Source organism: Mustela erminea, chromosome 13 (assembly GCF_009829155.1).
Source record: "Mustela erminea isolate mMusErm1 chromosome 13, mMusErm1.Pri, whole genome shotgun sequence".
Classification (NCBI taxonomy): Eukaryota; Metazoa; Chordata; class Mammalia; order Carnivora; family Mustelidae; genus Mustela; species Mustela erminea.
The window spans coordinates 92218133-92240565 of NC_045626.1; the positions used below are offsets into that span (position 1 = coordinate 92218133).

Sequence of the window (22433 nt, forward strand, 5' to 3'; positions counted from 1 at the left end):
CAGCCCCCCGCAGCTCCATGTGCTGCGCCAACTCACACAGTCCCGTGTTTACTCATGCTGGACTGGCTTGGGGTTTTCGCTGTGGGTCCTAACTTACGTCCTTTGGCTCCTAATGTCTCTGGATCCACCCAACCTACCTGGTGTGACTTCAAACAGGTCAGCCCCCGGGGGCCTTGGTCTCTATGTCCACGGCGACGAGTGCCCAAGACGCCCCCACGCTGAGTGTCCTCCATTTCTGTACCATCAGGACCCCCGAAGTCTTTCCTGGTAACATCAGCCTTTCTCCAGCTGTGGAAAAGTGTCGGGACACACAGGAGATCCCCGAAGGCAAAACACTGGCCTCTTTAGCAGAAGTCTGAACCTTCGGCCCCCCTGCGGCAGGGGCGTGGCGCTGTGTGCGCGCTCAGCCAGCCAAGGAGCACTGTGCGTGTCCCTGGTGCTCCGCCTCGGGGCCAGCTGCTGTGTGCCCCAGAACACATGCCGTGCCTCCTCCTGACCCCACAGGGCTGCCTTCTACCAGCCGAGAAGCCTCAGGCAGGAGACTGGGCATCTGTCAGCCTGGCTGGGAGCTCTTCCCCAGCTCAGTACTCCCAAACCTGTGTGGGCATCCAGAGTGGGGCTACCCCACATCTAATTCTGCCTTCCTGGAGGAAAGCTCAACAAATTACCCCCAACTGCCCTCACGCCTCCACGTCACGCTAAGTGGTACTCTAGGGAAGGTGAGCCTGGAACCAACATACTGATCCTGCAGCAAAGGCTTGTCCCAGCTCTGATATTTCCAACGTGCTGCTCCGACTCTCTTCATGCAGTAATTACTCTTGCCCGACACCTGCGCTGGAGACCCCTGTGGCCAGAGAAATCTTCCCTGCCCGCTCACACTTCCGCACCTCTAACTCTGCTTTCCCTCTCGGGATGGTGATGATGGTGGTGATGGTGATGATGTTGGTGGTGATGGCGATGACAGTGGTGATGGAAGCGGCGGTGGTGATGGTGGTGGTGGTGATGCCGGTGATGGCGGTGATGGAGATGATGGCAGTGATGGCTTGGTGGTAGTGATGGTGGGGGTGGTAGCTAGGAGCTCTCACTCTAAACCACACTGTTAGTGATGGTGATGGTGGTACTGATGGTGGGGGTGGTAGCTAGGAGCCCTCACTCTAAACCACACTGTTAGTGATGGTGATGGTGGTGGTGATGGTCATGGTGGTGGTGATGCTGGTGATGCTGGTGATGGTGGTGGTGGTGATGGTGATGGCGAGGGTGATGGTGGTGATGGTGGTGTTGATGATGATGATGGTGGTGATTGTGGTGATGATGTTAATGGTTGCGGAGTTGATAGTGATGGTGACGGTGGTGATGTAGGAGCCATATGTCTAGGTTCAAAGTTTGGTTCATGAATAAAAGTTGTGTGACTGGCCAAGTTACTCAACTTCATGTACTTCAGTGTCCTCATTTATGAAAAGAGGTTTAAAAAAGAATTGATGGGGATGCCTGGGTCATGGTCGCTGAAACATCTGCCTTCAGCTCAGGTCATGATCCCAGGGTCCTGGGATTGAGTCCCATGTTGGGCTCCCTGCTCCGTGGGGAGTCTGCTTCTCCTTCTTCCTCTGCTCCTCCTGCTGCTCATGCTCTCTCCCAAATAAATAAATAAAATCCTAAGAAAAATAAAAATAAGAAAGAATTGATGTTGTTGAGTCGTTAGTGAAATGTCCAGGTAGAAATCTAGTGCCTTTGCAGCTGGCAAGCACTAGTAACTGCTCACTGTTCCCGTCATGGTTATCCTCCCCTGGGTCGGTGCTTGATCAGACGTGGGCAAACAGCCCACGCAAGTCCAGGGACAGTGAGCCCTGGGATTTTGGAGGGACTGTCTTGCTGGAGTCACTGCCCTGAGACAGTGAGGTCCTGGAGATTCAGTCAAGGGACATGTTGCCGCCGCAAGTATAAGCCTCGCTACTTAACAAGGCCAACACAGCGGACAGCAGAACAGACGGAGGGAGACAGGGTCCTGCGGGACATCGTTCGAAACCCCGGGTCAAGCTATGTTCACCGTCCTAGGCTACACCGGTGACATCTTGTCCTGTTACCGAAGCCGAGTGGGTTGAGTTTGGGTCCTTCACCATGGGAAGGGCCCTGCTCGATGGCCCAGAGCTGGTGATAAGTGGAAGATGTGCCAGGCGAGTTCTGAAGACGGCAAGCGGGGTGAGGAGGAGAAGGAAGCCCTGGTATCGGGGGCAGCTCGACCGTCCTCACAGCACAGTGTCCCGCCAGCCCAGGGTCGCCACATACACCCACTCCGGGGGCCCCTGCAGGAGTCCAGCAGCGCGAGCGCTCGGGCTCTCCAGCCTGTTCGGAGTGACGGTTTTCAGCCTGAATCTCTACAGGTCATCTCGGATCAGGCTGTCACTGTTTGGGGAACTCTCCGGAAGTACCTCGAGCAAGGACTAAAGGTAACCTGAGCAGACCGACGGGGACATCCCGCGCCGCAGACGCCCGTGCAGATAGGCAGGGGACAGAGGGTGGAGCACGCGGCCGCCAGAGACGAGGGAGGGTGGGGACCACGGCAGAGGAGAGGTCCTGTCTGCCTGCAGGCGTCCCAGCGACCGGGCGTGCCACCTCCTCCGGCCAGACAAGAGAACAGCAGCCGAACTCAGATTGGGTCTGGAATCTGAAATAGAGACTCTGGGGCTTAGACAGGGATGGTGTCCGATGTCTCCCGTGGAGGGCTCAGCACAGAGTGGGTGCTCGGGGTAACGCTAACCTGAGTTAACCCGAGACTCAGCCCTGCGTGTTTTCCGAGGGGCCGGCAAACAGGACTCCTGTGCAGGGGTCTGGAGAGTCCCATCGCGAGGACAGGAAGCCCGTGTGCGTCAGGTCATGTCCACACACTGCTGCGGAGATATCCGCCACTGACAAATACTGGCGTGCCCTCCCTTCCCAGGCCTGGTCTCGTAGCTGCGGGCCCCTAACGCCACTCTACCACGTGTCCCCTCTGGGGCTCTACGTCTCAGCGGGGGCGATAAGAGACCCTCCACGCGCCAGGAACCCTAAGTGACGACGTGGAGAAGAGCCCCACCCTCTTCCCAGCATGTGGGCAAGAAATAAACCGTACCGAGGGGCTGGTGACCAGAGCAGGTCACCACAGTGTCCCCTGGTCCATCACGGCAGTGGTGAGTGAGCAGTGGAGCGGGAACAGCGACCAAGTGGGAACGGCACGTGGCCGCCAAGTCCCGCCCCTGCGGTGCGCTCGCGCCTGCCTCCTTCAGCAGGTGCCCGTCCCGCACCCTCCCAGGACGCCCTCCTTTTGCCTTCATCCACCTGGAGGCTGGGCATCTGGGAAAGAAGCTGACAAATACAGATGCTGTCCTGTGTCTCTGCGGGTTTCCCATAAACTTCTTGAAAGCGTACGCTCTCAGAAAGCTCAGAAAGCCTGGTACACCACACGCCGCAGGACGTGCCTGACGGCTGCCAGGCTGCACCCCCGGGGGCGGCTGCCTGCCCTGAGCAGGTGATTGGTGGCATCATACCTGACTGAGGGCAGCCAGGAGCCTGTGGAGGAGTACCAAGCCTCAATGCACAGGTCCCATCCGGCTCTGGGGTGTGCACCATAGTAGGGTCATCTTGGACAGCATTCTTTCAGGAAGATGAGCTTGTGGCAGAAAACGCAACACAAACTGGCTTAAGCAAAAAGGGAATGTATTGAATCATGTGTCTGTAAAGTCCATGGGAAGCTCTGGCTTCAGGTACAGTGGGATCCAGAAGTTAAATATGTCTTCAGGAAACAGTTCCCTCTGTCTCCTTGCTCAGCTGCCCTCCACGTGGGATCCATTCCGCAGTAGGTGCTCCCTCCCTTCTGATGGCGAGGTGGCAGCCAGAAGTCCCTCTGCCCCGACACCTGCCTGCCCCCAAACCCGAGGGAAAAAGTGACCTTCCCTTCCAAGCATGACTACCCATCCCTGGACCAATCAATGGGGACAGGGAAATGGGATTTTTCCATCTGCAAAACTTAGGTGATGTGCTTACACCCGGAGCCAGAGATGGAGTCGATACTTCCCTAATTTTGCCCAATGGGTATGGGACAGAGTTACCCCAGAGAAAATCAGGGTCCCGCTACCAAAGTCAGCATGAGGACACAGTGCTCACTGTCCAGCAAATAGCCACACATGCCCTCCTCTGCTGCCCACAGAGCCGCATGCTGTTCCATACGCAGCAGAAAGCCCTTGACCACAGCAGACGGGGCCTCTTCCCCCAGCCTTATGATGAATCCCATCTGGTTTAAGGCCGTCATAGTATACCCCCCCCACCACCAGATTTTCATTTTCCCAGAGACCTTTACAACAATTAATGGCCGTGAGACTCTCTTCTGGTCAATGAGCACTCCCGGGACTGGCATCCAGTCTGCTGTTCTTCTCCGCGTGGGCCTTCATAGTGACCCCTGATGACCGGAGCTGTAGCAGCCACGTTGTGTCTCTGAGGTACCAGGTAAGGAGAGCAAAGGCCGACGCTGTGCGCCGTGTTCTGTTTCTCAACTGTTGCATGGGTAACACGCAAGTTTCCCTGCAGGGCCAGCTCGGAGTGGCTCTTACAAACCGGTCACAGTGAAGAGCTTCGTGAAGACTAGGTGAGTTTGCTTGGGGACCCTATGTGGTAACAACAAGCTCCTAACCACGGACAGCCGTTAGGGGCATCGCTGGCACACTACCACACCGTGCTTCCTCTGCAGGAAACTGCTCTTGGCCCCACGCTCCCCTCCAGCTACCGTCCACATCGTGTTCCCCTTCTCGGACGCACTCGCGGACCTCATGTCCACAGCCCCTCAGCAGTGGCCTCGAAACCCTTCTACGCTGCGGAAACTGATAAATACAAGGAGTAGGTGACCTGGAGGGCAAAGACTCGCGAAGTACTCGCCCCCACTGGCCGACCGCGGGTCCTGGGGGGCCGGTCTGTGCCTCTGGAGATCACCACCCTCTTGCTGCACACCACAGGATGTTCTGAAAGTCGCCAACGCCTTGTTCCTGCAGCCTGGCCCGGCAGAGCGGAAAGGTTTCAGTCCCTCTGGGGCAGGCTCCTCGCCGTCCATGCCTGAAGGCACCCAGGCCCCCTCAGAGCCGCGATGCGAGGTCCCTCCCGCTGCGTCACCCATGACCCCACCTGCACTTGTGAGCTAGTCCACAAAAGTGCTGAGTAACACACAGCTGGGACCCTCGCAGCTTCGGACAAAATGTACGTATGCTTTGCATGTCTGAAGGTCGCCTGTTCGTCTCAGCCAGACTCACGCTGGGGTGGGTGTGCCTGGGCCGTGCAACCACGGCATGGGAGTCTGGGACCAGCAGGGCCCCAGACCTCCTCGAGGCCACGGCAGAGGCCCAGGACAGCAGGCAGAGACACACAGCATCTCTTGAGTCTGGGCTCAGAATGGGCACACGGCTGCTTCCGACCCTCCCACAGACCCCGGCACGGCAAGACCAGACCCAGGTCGGGGTGCCGGGTAGGGCATGGACGCGGCGGTTACTTCTCGTGGCCACAGACCACGCAGCTTGAAACAACACACACACCTATTCTCTCCCGGTCCTACAGGCCACAGGTCCCAGATCTCAGTGCAGCCAGGCTGAGCTCCCTTGGGAGGCTCTCACCGTGTTCTTCCTGCTGCCCTTGACCGTCCCGGCGGCCACTGCTGCTGCCCTCACCTCCCCCGGTGAAGCCAGTCTCACGAGTCTAGTCCTACCCAAGGCCCCAATATACCTCTGAATTTCCAGGGAGGTGTAAGCAGGCTCAGGTTTGGATTTCTGGCACCTTTAAGGAGAAGAGCCCTGTGAGTCCAGGCGCTTTGTCCCGAGGCCTCTCCTCCCTCCTGGAGGCCTGCCCTGGTGTCAGCACAGCTCAGACCAGGTCCCACCTGGGGACCTCCCTGCCGTGAAAACGCCCAGCAGATCGGGCCTTCTCACAGGCCGCCCCCCTGCTCCCAGGACAGCCAGGAGGCTGGGATGCCCATGGCCCTCCCGGGAGGAGCCCTCAAACCACAGCTTGCTTACATATCCCCTTGCTCTGTGCCAGCGCTGAGCTGGGCCCAAGGCCGCCCTTCTGGAGCGGGCGGACGTGCTCATGAACCAGAGCGGGCACCAGGATGGTGGGAGAGGGTGCCACGGTGGGGAGGCCTCGGGTGGCGAGGCACCATCTGTGGGCTGGGGCCCCAGAGCCGGCCTTCCACCACAGACGGACCGGGCGGTAGGGACAGCTCTCTGGGTGTGGGCACGTCTTAGGGGAGCGGAGCGGCAGCTGCGGACACGGTCGAGACAAACCCAGGCTCCTGAGCCGGCCTCTCGCCCCCTCCACCCACACGGCACAGCTATCCTGCTTCATCGGGACCCAGTGCTGGAAGGAGACGGGCAGGAGCCCCTGAGCTGCAGCCTGGAGGCGCCCACGCCGGCGTGGGGCCGGGGGACCATGCGTCCTAAGTCTGTGTGCAACCGCGGCAGACCCGGGTGCCTTGCAGGCCCTCCGGAGAACCCTGGTCCCGCATCCGCCCCTGCCTGCCCGAGCACGCACCAGCCCCCCAGGCGTGCACCCTCTCAGGGTGAGGCCACCAACCGGCCTCTGGAAAGACGTGACATCAGAGCCGGGGCTGATGAAGAGGGAGGGTGTGGACAGATGGGGGCAGGATGTGGGTAGCCCCCAGGGCAGGTGCAGGCTCAGGAACCAAGGAGCAGGAACCAGGGGAAAGGGCACATCTGGGATGGGAGCCCTCCAACTATCAATGTCGTGGACACTGTCCCGAAGACAGATTGTAATTCCAGGAACAGGCTGTGCCCAATAGGAATATAGTCCCCAAACGCCCACTTCCTCTCCGTCCAGAACCACATTCATCTCCTGTTGTGGGAGCCTGCAGGGCCAGCCCCCCAACCCGCCCCAGGGGCAGGCATCAGCTTCCTACCCTACCTACGATGGTCTTGGCCACCCGACTTGCCTTGCGCTGCCTGTAAACAGACAAGATGCAAAGGCTTACAGCACAGACTTTGAGTGTGCCCGTGTGTTCGGCTTGGCCCTCTGAGTCTTGCACGGAGAATACCCCAGGGAGCTCACCTCTTGCCACCTGGGTCCCAGAAAGAGACCTGAACCTGACCCACAGTCTGGAGCAGAGCCCCTCAGGTCAACCTACAGCCCTGGGAGTCAGAAAAACAAAGTTGGCGTTGTAAGTCACGGAGGTCCTGCGGACTGTGCTTAGGCAGCATTAGCCCAGCGGGAGCTGACATCCCTGCCCATTCCTTGGCTGGGGGTAGGGGGTGTCCACGGAAGTAGTCTAAATATCCAGAGGACCCTGAAGCGCTCTTACCAGAAGGAGGTGGGATGAACGGCCCAGCGCACGGAGGAGCTGGCCTCTGGCTCCTAGATGCGCCACCGGGGCTGGCCTGCTGGCCGGCACTCTTCTCCTGGCTTTCGCAAGCAAAAAGCAAGTCTGAACCCCAAAGGAGCAGCCGGCCCCGCTGATTTATAGGGCCTGAATTGGATCTGTGAGAGCAAATTGAATTTTGAATAGAATTTCACGTCAATTAACTTTGCTCAGAGTCTTAGAGAAGAACAGTGACTCTCTAAAGGAAAACCGAGCGGTGAAGATTGATGGGGCTGACCGGCCATCCTGGAAGCGACTAATTATCGGCCAAGCAGGGGAAGGCCCTGTGCTGGGCAAGGCGACCAGGTGAGGGCTGGGCTTCCAGCCACAGCGAGGGCCCAGGGCAGGCTGGGGGTGGAGAGGTTTTCTCTCCGGTGGGCTTCCCGTCTGAAGGCAGGGACCCTCTGCCCTTATTGTACCTGATGGTCCCACCTGGTGGGAAGGAGGGTCCTCAGCGACAGGATGAAGGGGCAGGAGAGACCTGGGCTGGCCGCAGGCGCAGAACCAAACCCCAGGGGCCTGGGAGAGAGCTAGTGAGGCGCCCAGAACTAGGGCAACAAGAAGAGGGAGGATTTCACTGTCCACAAGAGGCAGGCCCTGAGTGGGGGGGGGGCACGCGGGGGAGGGGCGGGATCCCATGCTCAGGGACACGGGTGGCTACAGAGGGGGCACGCATCTGTAAGCCCTACTGTGTGCCATGTGCTGTCGTAGTTCCGGACACCGTGGTCCCCAAAGTGCAGTCCCCAGACCTGCAGCCCCTTCGCTGGACATGCAAATTTTCAGGACCCAGATGAGTGGGAAACTCCGGGGCAGGCCCAGAGATGCACGCCGAGGAAACTCCCAGTCCCACGTGACTGACGGTTTCAGAGCTGGGGAACTCGCTGAATCTTCAGACCACCCACTGCGGGGAGCAGAGGCAGCACCTCCAGCCCTGTTTTGGAGCAGGGAACCCAAGGCAAAGAAGCGGGATCCATTGCCCTGATCTTGTGGGAGGAAGCTGAGGACGGACAGTCTGGCTCTGTGACAGCCCTGCCCAGCACGCATTGTTCTAGGAGGTGGGGGGAGGGGCGACAGGAAAGGGCCCATAGGAAGCCCCAGGCTGGGTGTAGGCGGGTCTCTGCACCCTACAGAGCAGGTATGGGGCCTGGAAGTTGCCCTCAGAACAGGCCTTGGACCCAAGGGCCTGTACCCATGTGAAATCTTGAAATATTATCCTGGGGCACCCTCCAATGCCCCCATTTTCCGGCCTTCTGTCCTCGGGTGGGAATGAGGATAGTGGGAATACAGAGGGACCAGTCTGGATCCGTTTCTGTCTTCCTAACGAGGTTCTTACAACTCAAAAGGGATGATGCTGACGGAGTCAGAGTTTTCCTAACAAAACCTGGAATGGGAAGAGGCGGAGGGGAACCCTGGCCCCGCCCCGGGAAGGCTAGGAGAGGGTTAGGGAGGGCCGGAACAGAGAGGGCCTCATGGGGCCGGGATGGACTGAAGGCTCACAGTTTTGGGGCCTGAGAGCCCCAACCCTGTGTCTGAAAGCTTGTCGAGTTGCCTTTCCAATGATCATCAGTGGCAGCCCTGGCAACGGGCACCCAGACTACCCGCCTCCCTGCCCCCCCCCCCACACTGGGGCCCTAGGCCCTCCAAGGGGCAGAGTGATACAAACTGAAAGCCCAAGTCCCTGTATGGGGGGTACCGTGGACCATTCTCCCAGCATTGCCCCGGGCAGCACTTCCTCAGTGAGCAAGGGGGCACCTTCCAGAGCTCATCTGTTGTGTTCCCTTCAGTTTCCACATAGTCCAGCAAATGTTACCCTGCCTCAGTGCCTTTGCATGGGCTGTGCTCTCTGCAGGGAAACATGGTTCCCCGGTCCTGTGCACTACCAGCTCCTTCTCATCCTGCAGCTCTCAGCTCAGATCTGCACTCAGAGGCATTCTGGGACCCCTCCCTTCCGTTAGCTTCGTGTTATCATTAGATACTATGTTATCTGGCTCCACGGTCACGGTCACATTCTCCCCCACTTCCAAAAGGGCTGTGTCCTCACTACAGCCTCACAAACAGTGCCTGGACCTAGTGCACTTGCTAAGTATGAGTTGGGGGAAGAAAACAGCTTCTCCCCACCTGAGTGTTCCTCCTTTCCCCAGGCGGTCCCCTGTTGACAAAAGAGGAAGTTCACCCTTATATCGAGCTTTCAACTCTCCAGCCGCCCCTTCCCATCAGTTCCTGCTCCCCAGTAACACTTGGTGGGGAGTAACCCCTACAGCAGAACCTGCTGTCTCAATGTGAACCAGGCAGCCCTGGGGCCTCAGTGAGGGTGCATTCTGGGGTCTGGAGCTCTGGTCTCAGGAGGGCTGCCCTACCCTAAAATCTGAGCAGCCTGATCTGGGAGAGGGACGAGGGAGCGCTGTGCCTGGAACTGCAGCGGGGAGCTCCCCGAGGTGAGAGCCTGCAGCCAACCGCCTGCCTGAGAGGGGCAGGGGGCCACACGGAGACAGTGGGTGCCCTGCTGGTTTTGGGTAGTGGGAGGCCTGGAAACTTGCCTTCACTCGCTCCCTCTCCGGCAAGGGGCAAGGGGCAGTCCGTCCCCCTTCTGCACACATCCCACGTGAGCAGGACTTGCGGCGCCTGGGAGAACTCCCCCAGTAAGTGCCCACCCCCACCCCAGCCTCCAGCTCGGGCGGGACGGTGAGCTTGCCCCTCGGCCCACGTGTCGGGTTTGGCTGGAGCAGTCCCCCACCATTTTTCCGTGGTGAGGCCCAGGTTGGAGAAGGGCAGACACCCCTGGAGGGTGCCTCCCACGTGAGGGGGCGCCCCGCCCAGGTGCCCGCAGAGCCGGGGGCGGGGGCGGGGGGGAGGCGCGGCCTTCCAGTCCCTCCTTGGGGGGCGGAGCCTGCAGGAATCGGGGCGGAGCTCGGCGGAGGACGGCGCGCGCGGGGCGGGGCCCGGGGCGGGGTCTCCCCAGCCGGAGGCGGGGCGGGGCCGGCCGGGGCGGGGCCGGGGTGCGGCCGGGGCGGGGCCTGGGCGGGGCCGGCGCCGGACCCGGCTGGAGCGCCCACTTCCTCTGGCGCTGGCTGCCGGGCGGAAGTACGTCAGTTGTTATCCGCTCCGGGCGCCGCTGCCGCCGCCTCAGCCTCAGCCTCAGCGTCCGCGTCAGCCCGAGCCTCAGCCTCACGAGCCGCGGCGCCGCAGCCCGGGACCCGCCCCGCCCGCGCTCCGCCCGCCGCCGCCGCCGCCCGCCGCGCATGAGGCGCGCCCCCGGGGCCGCGGCCCGGGGCCGCTAAGCGCCGGCCGCCCCGCCGATGCGCGCGGCCGCCCGCGCCGGGGCTCCCAGGCCGCGCCGGGCCCGGGGCTGAGGGACCCCGCGCGGCATGCCCGGCCCGGCCCGCCGCCCGCCGCCGCCCAGGGCCCGAGCCCGCGCGGCCCGCACCGAGCCCGGCGGCGCCGCGTAGCGCAGCGGCAGCGGCAGCGGCAGCGCGGGAGCCCGACGGCGCGGCCGCAAGGTCACCGCGCACCATGGAGGCCAAGGTCCGCCAGAGCCGGCGCTCGCGCGCGCAGCGGGACCGCGGCCGGCGCCGGGAGGCGGCCCGCGACGCCCGCGACCCGAGCGCGTCGTCGGGCGACGAGACCGAGCCCGGGCCTGGCAAGGAGAACGCGGGCCTGCCCCGCGCGCCCCCGGCCCGCGCCGCCGCCGTGCGCCCCCCGCGCCGCCGCCGCCGCGAGTCCAGCTCGCAGGAGGAGGAGGTCATCGACGGCTTCGCCATCGCCAGCTTCAGCACGCTCGAGGCCTTGGAGGTAGGTGGGGCGGCGGGCGGGGCGCGCCCGGGGCGGCGGCACACCCACCCCGTAGGGCTGCCGGGCCGCGTGGGCCCCGCGCGGGCGCCGGTCGCTGCTGGGGGGCCGGGCCGGCTGCGGGGGGGCGCCGGCGAGGGCGCCTGGAGCGGCCGGCGAGAAGAGGGTCGCGGTGGCCCTGTCCGCCGGACGCCGCCGGTCGCCCGCGCGCCTGTCCTTCGGCTGTTTTCCTGCTCCGAATGCCGCCCGGCGGGGCTCGGGACGCGCGGGGGGGCGGCCTGCGGGTCCGGAGGGGTCCGGAGAGGGCGGGGGCGGTCGCGGAGGGGCGGTCGCGGAGGGGCGGTCGCGGAGGGGCACGTGGAGGGTCCGGCGGTGCTGTCCTGCTCGCGGCTTCTGCTCGGACGGAGGCAGGCCGGGGCTTTCTGAGACCCTCCCCTGACTGCCGCTCCCCCGCTGGTCCGTAGGTCGGCAAAAAACAAAAAACAAAAAAAAACCCCAAAACCCAAAAACGCTTGTCCGGCGGAGCTGTCCGGGCAGCACTCGCTCAGCACGCACGGCCCTTGAGCGAGCCCAGGTGAGTTGCGAAGGGCGAGGGCTGACTGTCAGGGCGGCCGGGCGGTGCCCTAGCGCTGCGGAGGAGTCGCACCCGCAGCCCGCGCCCGGCCGGCCAGCCCCCACCCCGCACGCGCCCCGGGCCCCTCGCGGCACCTACTAGGGGCCGCCGGCTTCCCCAGAGGCTGCCCCGTTACCAGCCCCCCTTCGTTTCTCTGGGGCTCGGGAGCCAGTGGCCTGGGATCCCCAGTCGCAGGCGGCGCTTTGGGGAGAGGTGCCTGCAGTGCGCCCTCCCCCGAGGTGGGCCAGGTCTGTCCGGTATCAGGGCCGGCCGCCGGGGCCATGCCGCTGGACAGGTGCGCTGCTTTCTGTCTAGCAGGTGGATCATGCTGGAGGTGGGGCACTTAGGTCAACCACAGAGCCCCCTGCCCCACCCGGTCCTCTGTGTGCAGCTGGGGGGCCCTGGATGGCTCCCGGCTCAAGGGGTCCCCAGCGAAGACACTGTGGCGGGGCGGCACGTGCCACAGCTCTGAATGGGAAGGGATGGCCAAGTTCAGCGCCGCGGCTTCGCGGACTGGTCCCTCCTGCCGCCTTCCAGGTGCGAGGCTGCCCTGCCAGGTGGGCAAGAGACAGGCCTGCTGTGGTCTCCAGGGCCCTGCATGTCGGCCTCCCACGCAGGCACGTTCGCCCCCGAGGTTCTGCTGCCTCGAGCCCTTTGGTCCCAGGTCGTTTGGACCCTCGAGTCTCCGTACAGACACGGCTCACGCCCTCCCCAGTGACCTGCCCACCTTCCCCTTTCCTTCCTGTCCGTGACTCCTCTCTGAAGCCATCTAGGGAGTGACTCTTCTTTGACCCTCTCCCCACCCGAACTTGTAAGCGGGACGAGAGCAGGCACCACGCCTGCTAGTGTGTGCTCTGTGACGGTCCCCGCGCCCCATACGTGTTTGTGGGGGAGAACGGCTGTTGAGGAAGGTTGTGCCGGAAGTGCGTCTGCACCCCCGCTGAAGTGAGCCCGCGGCAGCCTTGACCGCACCCCTCCGGCATCGGGGACCCTCCGTGCAGCCGTGGGCACGGGGGCTTCTGCAGGTCCCGCCGTAGACAGAGTCTGCCGGCTGCTCCGAGTTCCCCAGCCACGGCACCAGGGTGCCTTTTCCTGCCCCGCTGGGCCAGGGAGGACCCGCCTGCCTTGGAAAGTACGGGGCTTCTGCACAAGTGGTCGCTTCCAGTCTGGTTCTCTCGTTGGGGCTCACTTCTTGCTGAAGCGTAACAGTTTCCCCAGAGCTCTGGTGGTTCATCAGGACACCGAGTGGCAGCACACCGTGAACGTGTACCTGACCAGGCACATTCTGGGTCTGCGTGTCCTCCAACTGCACGGTACAGATGGGGACCCCGAGGCCCAGTGCCACGAACATCAAGCCCCCCACCCAGTGTCAGAGCTCTGCCAGGGCTGCGTGGCACAGGGATGTGCACCGCTGTCCCCCCTGGGGCGTAAACACCCAAATGTCAGGTGTAGACTTGCTCGGGAGGTTTGAGTGCGGGAGTCCAAGAGTTCTCCTTCATCCGGAGGATGCAACCTCCCCCGCCCCCCACGCCCCAGGCAGGTCCCTGACCCCACCCTTCCAGCACCTCCCCGCGCACCTGTGTTTGCCGGGAAGAGAGGAGGAGTCCTTACCTCTGGTGTCTAAGAGGATCACAGGCCACTTGTGTGAAATGCTGGGGCCACACACATGTGACATGGTGGTGTCAGCTGAGGAGAGGGCTCCGGTCTGGCCGGCCTCACAGTGTGTCCACGGCCTGGGCGTGGAGCTGGACGGCGGGAGCTCGCCATCTGAGCTGAGGGCGTGCGGAGGCTATGGGCTGGGCAGGGGTTGCCCACGTCGGCCCTGGTCCTCCGTCAGCATTCTGATTCTGTTCAACAGGGTGGGAGCAGGTGGCAGCGGGCAGGGGTCTTGTGGTTTGGTGGGGACAGGGGCTGTCTTTCTCTCTGACCAGGAATGTTAGGGACAGGTGGATGTTTCTTGCTGTCCTGGTTCCTGTGACATCTCTGCCTGCAGAGGTGATGAGAAGGCCCTTGGGGGACAGGCCAGGGCAGAACTGAGGTCCTCCCGACCCACCCTCCCTAATGGCAAAGGGAACCGTTAGGCCACAGTGCGAGCCCCTGAGTCTCCCGGGAGATCCACTTTGCAGGCAGACCTACTCTGTGCCCCCTGGCTTTTCCATCAGGGCTGTCCGCATGCCTGGGCACCAGCGCTTCCCCTTGGCGCGCGCTCTGTGTGCTGCCTACTTGCGAGCACGTGTGCCGCACGTACCCACTGGAAACCACCCTTCTGGTTTGGCATCTGTGTGGTTCTTCGCTGATTTGTCTCAGAGCAGCGAGACACCTTCAGCTGGTTCGAAGATCAACATCAGTGAACACGTATAGTCCGAAACGGTTTTCAGTTCCAGCCGTGACCGCCTGCGGGAACTACCCTGGCCAGCTTCTGGCCTTTTCACAGTATGTTGTGGGTAGAACCACACGAGCCCTACTGGCATATCTCGCCTTTTTTTGCTAGAAAGAAAGGGTTACCCACCATGTCTCTACATGGGTCTAGGAGACATGTAACCAGGAGTAAAAACAAAAAGGAAAACACCCCAAGTTTTAGCTGGGGTAACCGGTGACTTCGTGTCTAATTCTGTTTCTCATGCCGATCGCTACGTGTTAACTTGGATAATCCATAAAATGGACACTAAAGCCAGACACGACCGGCTGCACACGGCTGTGCTTGAGACACCAGGCCGGGCCTCCCTGTGGCCACATCAGCAGGTGAATGGCCGTGTGGGCTCGTGCTCTTGGCCTGCCTGCCCAGCGCCCAGCTTCGGGTGACGTCGGGGGCACCCTGTGCATCTCTGCTGAAGTGACTCAGTTCTCCCCGGGCTTAGGACGCTGGGGCTGGGGCTGTCGTCTCAAGGCAGGCACTGGAGGCTCTTTGCGTTCTGATGGGTGGTGGCCCTGCAGGGGGGCAGAACTCCCTCGGGCCTGTGCAGAGGGCTCAGTGGTAGTGGTTCTGAAGCCGGTGTTCGGTGTCCCCCTGGGCAAGGGGCACACGATCATGCTAGGTCTGCTTGCTAAGGGCCAGGAGTGTGGGGGTCCAGGATGTGGCCCTACTGTGCATGTGCTGAAGCCTACACCATGGGTCCCGCCTGTGGGGGCCTTGATCTGGGGGGCTGCATGTGTGCCCGGCCCAGCCCTCCAAGGAGAGGGACAGAGGAGGGTTGGTGCTGAGAGGAGCTGGCAGCTGGGAGCGACCACGCCCACTGGCCAGAGCACCTCCAGGCTGCCCCCTGCTCTCCACTTGGGGATCCTGAGGCCCGGAGAGCAGGAGCACTTTGCCTGCAGTCATGGAACGGAGGTGGGGCACCGAACCTGGAGCCTGCCTAGGCCGGCACTCGTCTGCTCCCGTGTTCCTCCTGAGGGCTGCCATGGGGGAGGGGCTGCTCCCTCCAAGGGGGACCCCGCGTTCCGGTTGGTAAGCACGACGCCATTGCATAGCCTCCCCCGCCCGTGTGGATGTGGGCTCCCTGGCCTGGGCAGACAGCTGGGGGTGGGGTGGGAGCCTGGCCTGGGCTCTCCAGTTGTGTGGGTCGGTGTCTGCTGTGAGAAGGCATGTGGTGGGAGCAGTGGGGACATTGACAGCCGCTGAGGGCACCGTCCTCAAGCACCCACTTGGTAGATAAGGAGACTGAAGTGGGGGCAAAGTTCTCATCTGGAATCTGCCCACCATGGTGCCAGACAACAGGGATCTGGTGAGTCTTCACCCAGACTTGGGTCGCATCTTCGGGAAATGTCTGAGCTTGAGTAGAGCGGCCAGAGGTCTCCCTAGCGTCTAAATGGACGGCCTTTCCTGGGCGGCCCTGGGCCAGCTGCCTGACCTCTGGGGAAGGGCTGCCCCTCTGAGCCTGGCTGGCATCGCGGATGGTCTGCAGGGCCTGCGGCTACGCACAGGCTGCTCCATCACTGCCCACCTGTCATGGGCGGTGGAGCCGTGGCGTAGAGGCTCACACACTATGGCACAGCACAGTGGAGTTAGCCCTGGGCCTCCTGGCCAGCTTGTTGTCCCTACCTGGCCCTAGGTACACCTGAGGGTCTGAAGCCCCTGCCTAGTGGGCAGGGCCTGTTTCCTGGCCTCCGTCACCCCAGCCCACTGCCCTGCTTCTCTCTGGCTGGGGCTTGTATACACAGCATTTGTAGCTTGTGGGCCTCAGTTTCTCTGTCCTGCCCACACTGAGCCCCAGCATCTGTGAGCATGGCATGGGACTGATGGTGGCAAAGGTGGGGGCCCCGCGTCTCCCCGCGTGCACTCTGCTGAGCCCATTCAGGCTGCCCGCACCTCACTGTGGGTGCCGTGGGCCTCATCTACCAGAGGGTTGGCTTTACCCAGCATGGGCAGCGGGGGTCATGGGGGCACCCCTGCGACAGACCACAGCCCTCCGTCCCCCTGCCCCGCTCGGAGTTTCTAGCCAGAGTCTCAGGTCCACCGCAGGTGCAGGTGTGTGTGCAGGTGGGTTCACGTGTGTGTGCTGTGTCCTTGCTGGCATACACATGTAACTGTGTGTCTGTGCTCCAGACCCCATCTGGGGCAGCAGCTCTGTGACCTGGACAGAGCAGAGGACAGCCTCCATGTGACCCCTTGGTCACACACGGTGAAACCGCATTCCTGGAGCTTGAGCGTAGGGCCTCATGTTCTCTGTGCATTGTTCTGGGCCTGCTGCGGGACAGTCACCCTGTCGTCCCCACACACACCAGAGCAGATAGCAAACACTCAGGAGTTCACAAGACTCGTCCTGTCCCCACCATCCCCTTAGCTCTTTGGGCCTGTCTCTGCCGTGGCCGCCTTCATGCCCCACCACAGTCCCTCAGTCCTGTAGCTCCCGCCACATCGAGACCCCCCCCCCCACTACCCCCCTGCCAGAGAATCCTCAGACATACACAGGGGCACACTTCTGGCCCTGGCTAACTGCTCTGTCCCCTGCCTGGAAGATCCTTTCCCCAAGTGTCAGGTGACTCAACTGTCTGGTTGTAAACTCCCCCTTTCCTGGCACGGAGCCTTCAGCCCTGTGTCTGGGCCACCCCTGACCCATTCCAGCTTATTCTCTGTTCCTTGTCCCTCCCACGAGGACTCAGGCGGTGTCGTTCCCTCGTGGACGTCTCCCCACCAGCATCTCCTTGCACGCATGCTTGTTTCCAGGGAGCGGCTCCGAGACCTGGGGCTGGGGCAGGGCATCTGCCGTGCGGTGCTGCTCACTTGATACCTGGAGAGGCAGCTGTCCTCGGCTGTGGCACCAGGCGGAGGGGCTGCGCGGTTGTCTGACATGCCTTGGTCACTCTGTTTTCTGATTGGCTGCCGCCGCGCTCCTACCTGGGCACCAGCAGGTTCCCTTGTCCGTTCGGTGGCTGCCCAGTGAAGTGTCTCAGGTGCCCCGTTGGCCGCGGTGGGGTCCGCTGCAAACAGAGCGCCGTCGCTGCTCATCTCCCTCCCTGTCCTGTGGCCTCTCGGCGCCCCCGTGGCATCCTTTCCGGGGGGCCTCTGCTCCCCCCGACTCAGCACGGCTGTGTGCCACCCTCCATGTGGCCGCGGTTTCTTGCCTGGGAAGTGTCTGGACGAGAGCAGAAGTGAGCAGTGGGCCTGGCGCGCCCTCTTTGGTGGTTGTCATTGTTCTCTGGAGCCAGTGAGGTCAGGCTGTCCCTGAATGCCAGGCAACGGGGGCAGGCTGCCGTGAGCTTGTAGCTGGGTTTTAGCACCGTGTTCTTACATACGTTGGCCTGAGACTGTCTTGTGTCTGCGGCATCTTCTCTTGTGTTCTGGAGCAGTCCAAACCGCTCAGGAATCAGCAGCTCCTCTCCACCTGTGCGGCCCCAGCGTTCCATCCGCATTTGCTGGTGGCCAGTTAGAGACCCGAGTCAGCTCAGGGTGTGTGTGTGGGGGGCAGGTACTGAGTAAAGGATCCAGGGACCCAGCTTGCTGGAAACAGGATCAGCAGGGCGCCCCTCACCCCTTCCCCCCACCCTAGAGCAGGCCGGCCTGGGCCACTTGCTGCCGAGCAGGACTGCCTGTGAGCTGGCAGGTGGTGAGGCCTTAGGCCGTGTCCCCCTGTGTTCTATTCGGGTGGGCAGTGGCTGCTGTCCAGAGGAAGGACCCTGGAGGCTGGACATCACCTCACTGTGGGCTTGGCTGGGTCATGTTCTTGGGGCAGCCTGAGTGCCAGCAACTGCACAGTGACCTGGCAGTGCGCCTGCTGGGAGCCACGGTCATCCTGGCCTTGACCCCTGTGGTTCCCGTGCTCTGCTTCCAGAGGTGGGGGCCGTGGTCAGCCCCATTAGGGAAACTGGAGAGGCGGCCGAGGCCCCAGGCGTTTGCTAATCGCTGAGGGTGGAAGAGGAGTTGGTCGGCCCGGTCACAGCCGCGCCACCCAGGCTCTGGTCACCCACCCATGCGCTCTGCCAAGAGCCCCTCAGTGCAGCCTCCATGAGGCCTCCCGGAAGTCTGGGCAGCCAGACCATGTCCCAGTCAGAGCTCTCCAACACTGGGTTAGATCAGCCCGAGCCGAGGCTTTCTTCACTCAGCCCGCGGCAGCCCCCATCACCTGGACCCTTGGTCCGGATGGTGTCTTACTGTGTCTTGTTCACTGGGGCCCAGGCTGTGGTTGCTGCGGGCCACGCCAGGCTGTAGGCCTCTGGAGGGGACCGCTGGCCAGCAGGGGGTGTTTGGATCCATTCTTCCCATCCTGATTCTCTGAGCCTTTATTGAGCACCTACTGTGTGCCAGACTCTGCCAGCTACTGGGTCGGCTCCAGACAGGACGCAGATAGGTAACCAGAGCGGTGAGTGAGTGCCTGCAAAGAAATTGGGGGCTCGGGAGGAGGCTGCATAGGCCTGGCAGGTGCTAGCAAGGCGCCCGGCAGGGCTGGGCGGGACATCCACTTGGGATGCCTGGAGAGGGTCGGTGAGGTGGCCAGGCTGGGGCCCCAAAGGCACCGAGGCGCTTTCTCCTTTGGGAGCCAGAATCTGAAACCCACATGGAATTGAGTGCTTTGGGGACTTTGGACAAATGTAGTGTCTGGTTCCAGTTCCATGTGGAGACTGTTCTGGTGCCCTGATTTGCCCGAGGAGCTAAAGAAAGAAAACTCGCCAACGAGTTACCAGCCTTATTCAGCTCCCCAGGACTGTGTGTACCAGGCTTCTGTTTGAAGCTGCGTGTGGGGGAGAGCTGATTCCGGAACCTGGTACCCAGCCCAGCATGTAGACCACCCCTGCCTGTCTCTCCAGTGGCAGTCAGTGTGTGTGCACACGGGTGGGGTCGGGGGGACCAGGCTGGCCTGGTGGAGCACGTCCATGTCCCCCCACCACACACACACACACCTGTCTGCCCAGCTCATGCTCTGCCTAGCGAGGCATCTGCGTGCCTCCTGCTCTGCTTCCGCCTGGGAGCAGCTGTTTGGGTGGGCGCCTCTCCCTGGACGCCCCACAGGTGGCAGGCCGGGAGCCACGTACACGCCGAGGCCACTGCAGGCGCCTTTGGGGCCCAGCCAAGGGAGGGTTCTCTGCTGAGAGCGGGGAGTGAGCAGCAGGTGAGGAGGGCCGTGCCCCCGTCCACGCCGGGCACGTGAGTGGCTCTGCTGGAGGGCCGCCACGCGTACCCCTCTGCCAGGGATGAGCGGGAGGCCACAGCCCAGTCAGACTTAGAGCCCCCACGGGACTTTCGGGATTGCCCATGACCCCCGTCAGCTCTCTGAGCTTACCCGTTGCGGCCAACTCCTAACCGCTCGCCCCAGCCCCACGTGCCGGTCCTCAGAGGCTGGCAGGCCGCTGGCTGGTCCTCAGCCCACACTGTCCCGCGTGCTGCCGGGCCCACGCTCGGTACCAGGAGCCCACAGTGGATTTGTCAGGAACTCATGCAAACCTGTCTCCCGCGTAAAGCCGGGGCCCCTGCCTGTCGCCTATGGAATGAACCCACATTCTCCATGAGGCCTGGCCTGCCCACCCCCTCACCCGGGGCCCCGGGCACTCCTGTCTTGGGGCCTGTGCACCTGCTGTGCTGGTCCCGTCTTCCAGGAGCGAGTCTGGGATGCTTCCTCCGAGCCTCCCCTGCTCCCAGACAGCTGAGGAGGACCGGGAAGGGGGCGAGCCCAGTCCTAACACCTGGCCTAAAGTCCCTTCTCTTCCTCACGGCGTGGCCCCAGCTAGCCCTCCGCCCACTCTGGGCCTCGATTTCCTCATCTGGGAAGTGGGGGTGATGAGCTGAAAGTTCCTGCCACATGGTCCTGCCAGCCCCCCCCCCAGTCCCCGTCCCCTCTCCAGTGTTCTTCTCTGAGCTCTGTGCCCCCCACCCCAGGACGAAACAGGCCCGGATGTTTCAGCAACAGCGGCCCTGGCTTCTGACCTCCCTGGGCAGCCTCTCTGAGTGTGCAGCTGAGCGGCAGCTGAGCAGGTCGCAGAGTCTGAGGGGGGCTCGCAGGGCGGTGAGCCCGAGGCCAGCTCTGGCAGTCAGGGGTGGTCACATGGTGCCGTCCGCACGTGGAGGGGCTTGGTGGGGTGGAGGGGGCTTGGGCAGAGGCTGACCTCCACACCCAACTGCCAGGACAGTGGCCGTGGGCAGGAGGGTCCTAGTTGAGTGCGGATGAGAGTGCAGCCTGGCCGGTCAGCACGGGGTCACAGTGTGGGGTCGCAGTGGGGTGTGCGTGCACGGTCGTGGGAGGAGGGTGTGTCCGCGGTGTGCAGGCCTGGGTGGGGGGCCCCCGAGCAGGGCCTGCCCGCTTCTCACTCGCTGCCTCTTCACCTCCAGCTCTGCCCACCGTCCTCATCCTCCTTCGTGCTTTTGTCCAGAGCACCTGTTGCCATCATTTGTCTGGCTTGTCCCAGGCCATAGGGTGGGCGGGTCTCTTCCATTTCCAGGGGGCCTCCTCTGTCCCAGCAGCCCCTCCGCACGTGGCAGGGGCTGGATGGCCGTGGGAAGGAGTGAGTGTCTTCACAGAGCTTGGGGGGTGGGTCCCCACTAGTGTGCTGAGCGCTGGGTGCGGCAGAGGCTGTGGTGGCGCTGCTCCCTGCCCGGCTTCCCCACTCCCAGGCCTTTGACCGTCTGCCCTCCAGCCCTCCTGCTTGGCCAGCGTTCCAGTGCGGTGGAGCGCACGGTGGGTGGGCACCCGGGGCAGGGGTGCTGAGGAGTCCTCTGAGCCGGAAAGAGACTGACCTAGAGGGACCGAGGGGCACGAGCAAGGCAGGTTCCAGAGGGTTCTGCAACAGCTGGGGTGTCAGTGAGCCCTTCGGGGGCTGGTCCTTGAGGGCCGTGTTTCCCTCAGGGGCCCTGTCACCATCCTGGGGATTGAGGGCCCTCTCCAGCAGGCTGCCTTACGTGGAGGGACAGCGGGTGGGCTGTGGGGGTGGGCAGGTGATGGGGAACAGCACCCATCCAGTGTGGGTGTGAGCTAAGGAGGGGACAGGTCAGGGAGGATGCCTGGTAGCCGGAGGGGGTGGCTGGACGTGGTTGTCATGGCCGGGCCGGGGCAGCTGGGTGGGGGCTGCCTGCGGGCACTGTCCGGGTTGGCTGGCTGTCTGTCCGCGACTCCCAACCTCCTTAGCTGCGGGTGTCGGGGGGCCCAGGCCTTGCCGCACCTTGATATGGCGGCCCTGGGCTGGGCAGTTCGGCCTGGTGGAGGGACCCTGGCTCCCCCACCCCACTGTCCTGTCCGTCCTGTCCTCCAGCTCTCTGTGACTCAGGTGCAGATGGTCTGTGGTAGGGCGGTGCTGCCGTTACGGTTCACAGGATGTCCTGTTTCTCTGTGCCTTTCCCACATCCAGGAAGCCTTCTCAGTCCCAAACATACAGGGACAGTCGGTCGACTCTGGGGTGCTGGGGGGGTGTACCGGTTGCTGGTGGGTGGTGGACACACCGGGCTGCCTCCTTCCTAGCTCGGGGGGGGTTACCCCTCCTGGGGAGAGGCCCCTCGACCACCTGGAAGAAGATGCCTGTATATGTGATCTCTGTCCCCGGGGCCGCAGGGGGTAGGTCACTACACAGAAGGTAGGTGCGTGTGGGCTGGGCCTGTACTTGGCGTGTGTGAGGGTGAAGTTTGCGTTAAGAACTTGCAGGTGAAGGAGAGTGAGCCGCACAGATAGCAGGGTGGGGGCAGCCATGCCGAGGGCCCGGGGCAGGTGTGCGCTGGAGGTCTTCCGGGTTGGGGAGGACAGCCTGCCGGGTGAGCAGTGGCTGTTGCCTGATCCGTGAGCCCGCAAGGTCTTCTGGGGACCCCCAAGTCCCAGAGGTTCTGGGAGACGGGCAGCCTCAGCCAAGCAGGGTGGGAAAGTGGGGCCGTGGCCTGGTCCGGGGGAAGGTCAGGTGGGCCGGGCCACCAGGAGCGTGCCGGAGCATGGCAGTGAGGGTGGGTTCTGTGTGACCCTGGGGGCGAGGCCGCTCTGCAGCCCCCGGAGCAGAGGGGGCACCCACCTGGCTGGAGGGGTGCGGCCATGCCTTTGCCCACAGGATCTGGGAGCCGGGAAAGGCCGGTGCACGTCAGCCCTCGCAGCCTCAGACCTCAGTGAGAGAACCCGGGTCTGCCAGTTCTAACTCCTGCTGTCTCCGCACAGTTGGCTTACTGAAGTGCGGTTGGAGAGCGTCTTGGTACTGCATAGTAATGACGTTTAGGGGAGCTAAAAATAGCCCCATAAAATTGCTATAGGAAAA

At 63.0% G+C, this 22433-nt stretch overlaps 1 protein-coding gene across 8 annotated transcripts in view; it reads left to right on the forward strand.

The window, feature by feature from the left end:
• Positions 1–10807: 10807 nt before the first annotated feature.
• Positions 10808–22433, forward strand: part of FBRSL1 (fibrosin like 1) — a 76948-nt gene continuing 65322 nt past the window's right edge. For 4 of the 8 annotated variants that reach the window (XR_004278334.1, XM_032311536.1, XM_032311541.1 and 1 more), the window contains exon 1: positions 10809–11170. Coding sequence is in view for 7 of the 8 variants with exons in the window: in XM_032311536.1 (XP_032167427.1) it covers positions 10892–11170 (279 nt within the window). In the remaining variant the exon portion in view is untranslated. Of the gene's footprint in view, positions 11171–22433 lie in introns of all 8 variants that reach the window. The other 4 variants (XM_032311542.1, XM_032311540.1, XM_032311538.1 and 1 more) reach the window with 3 other exon arrangements.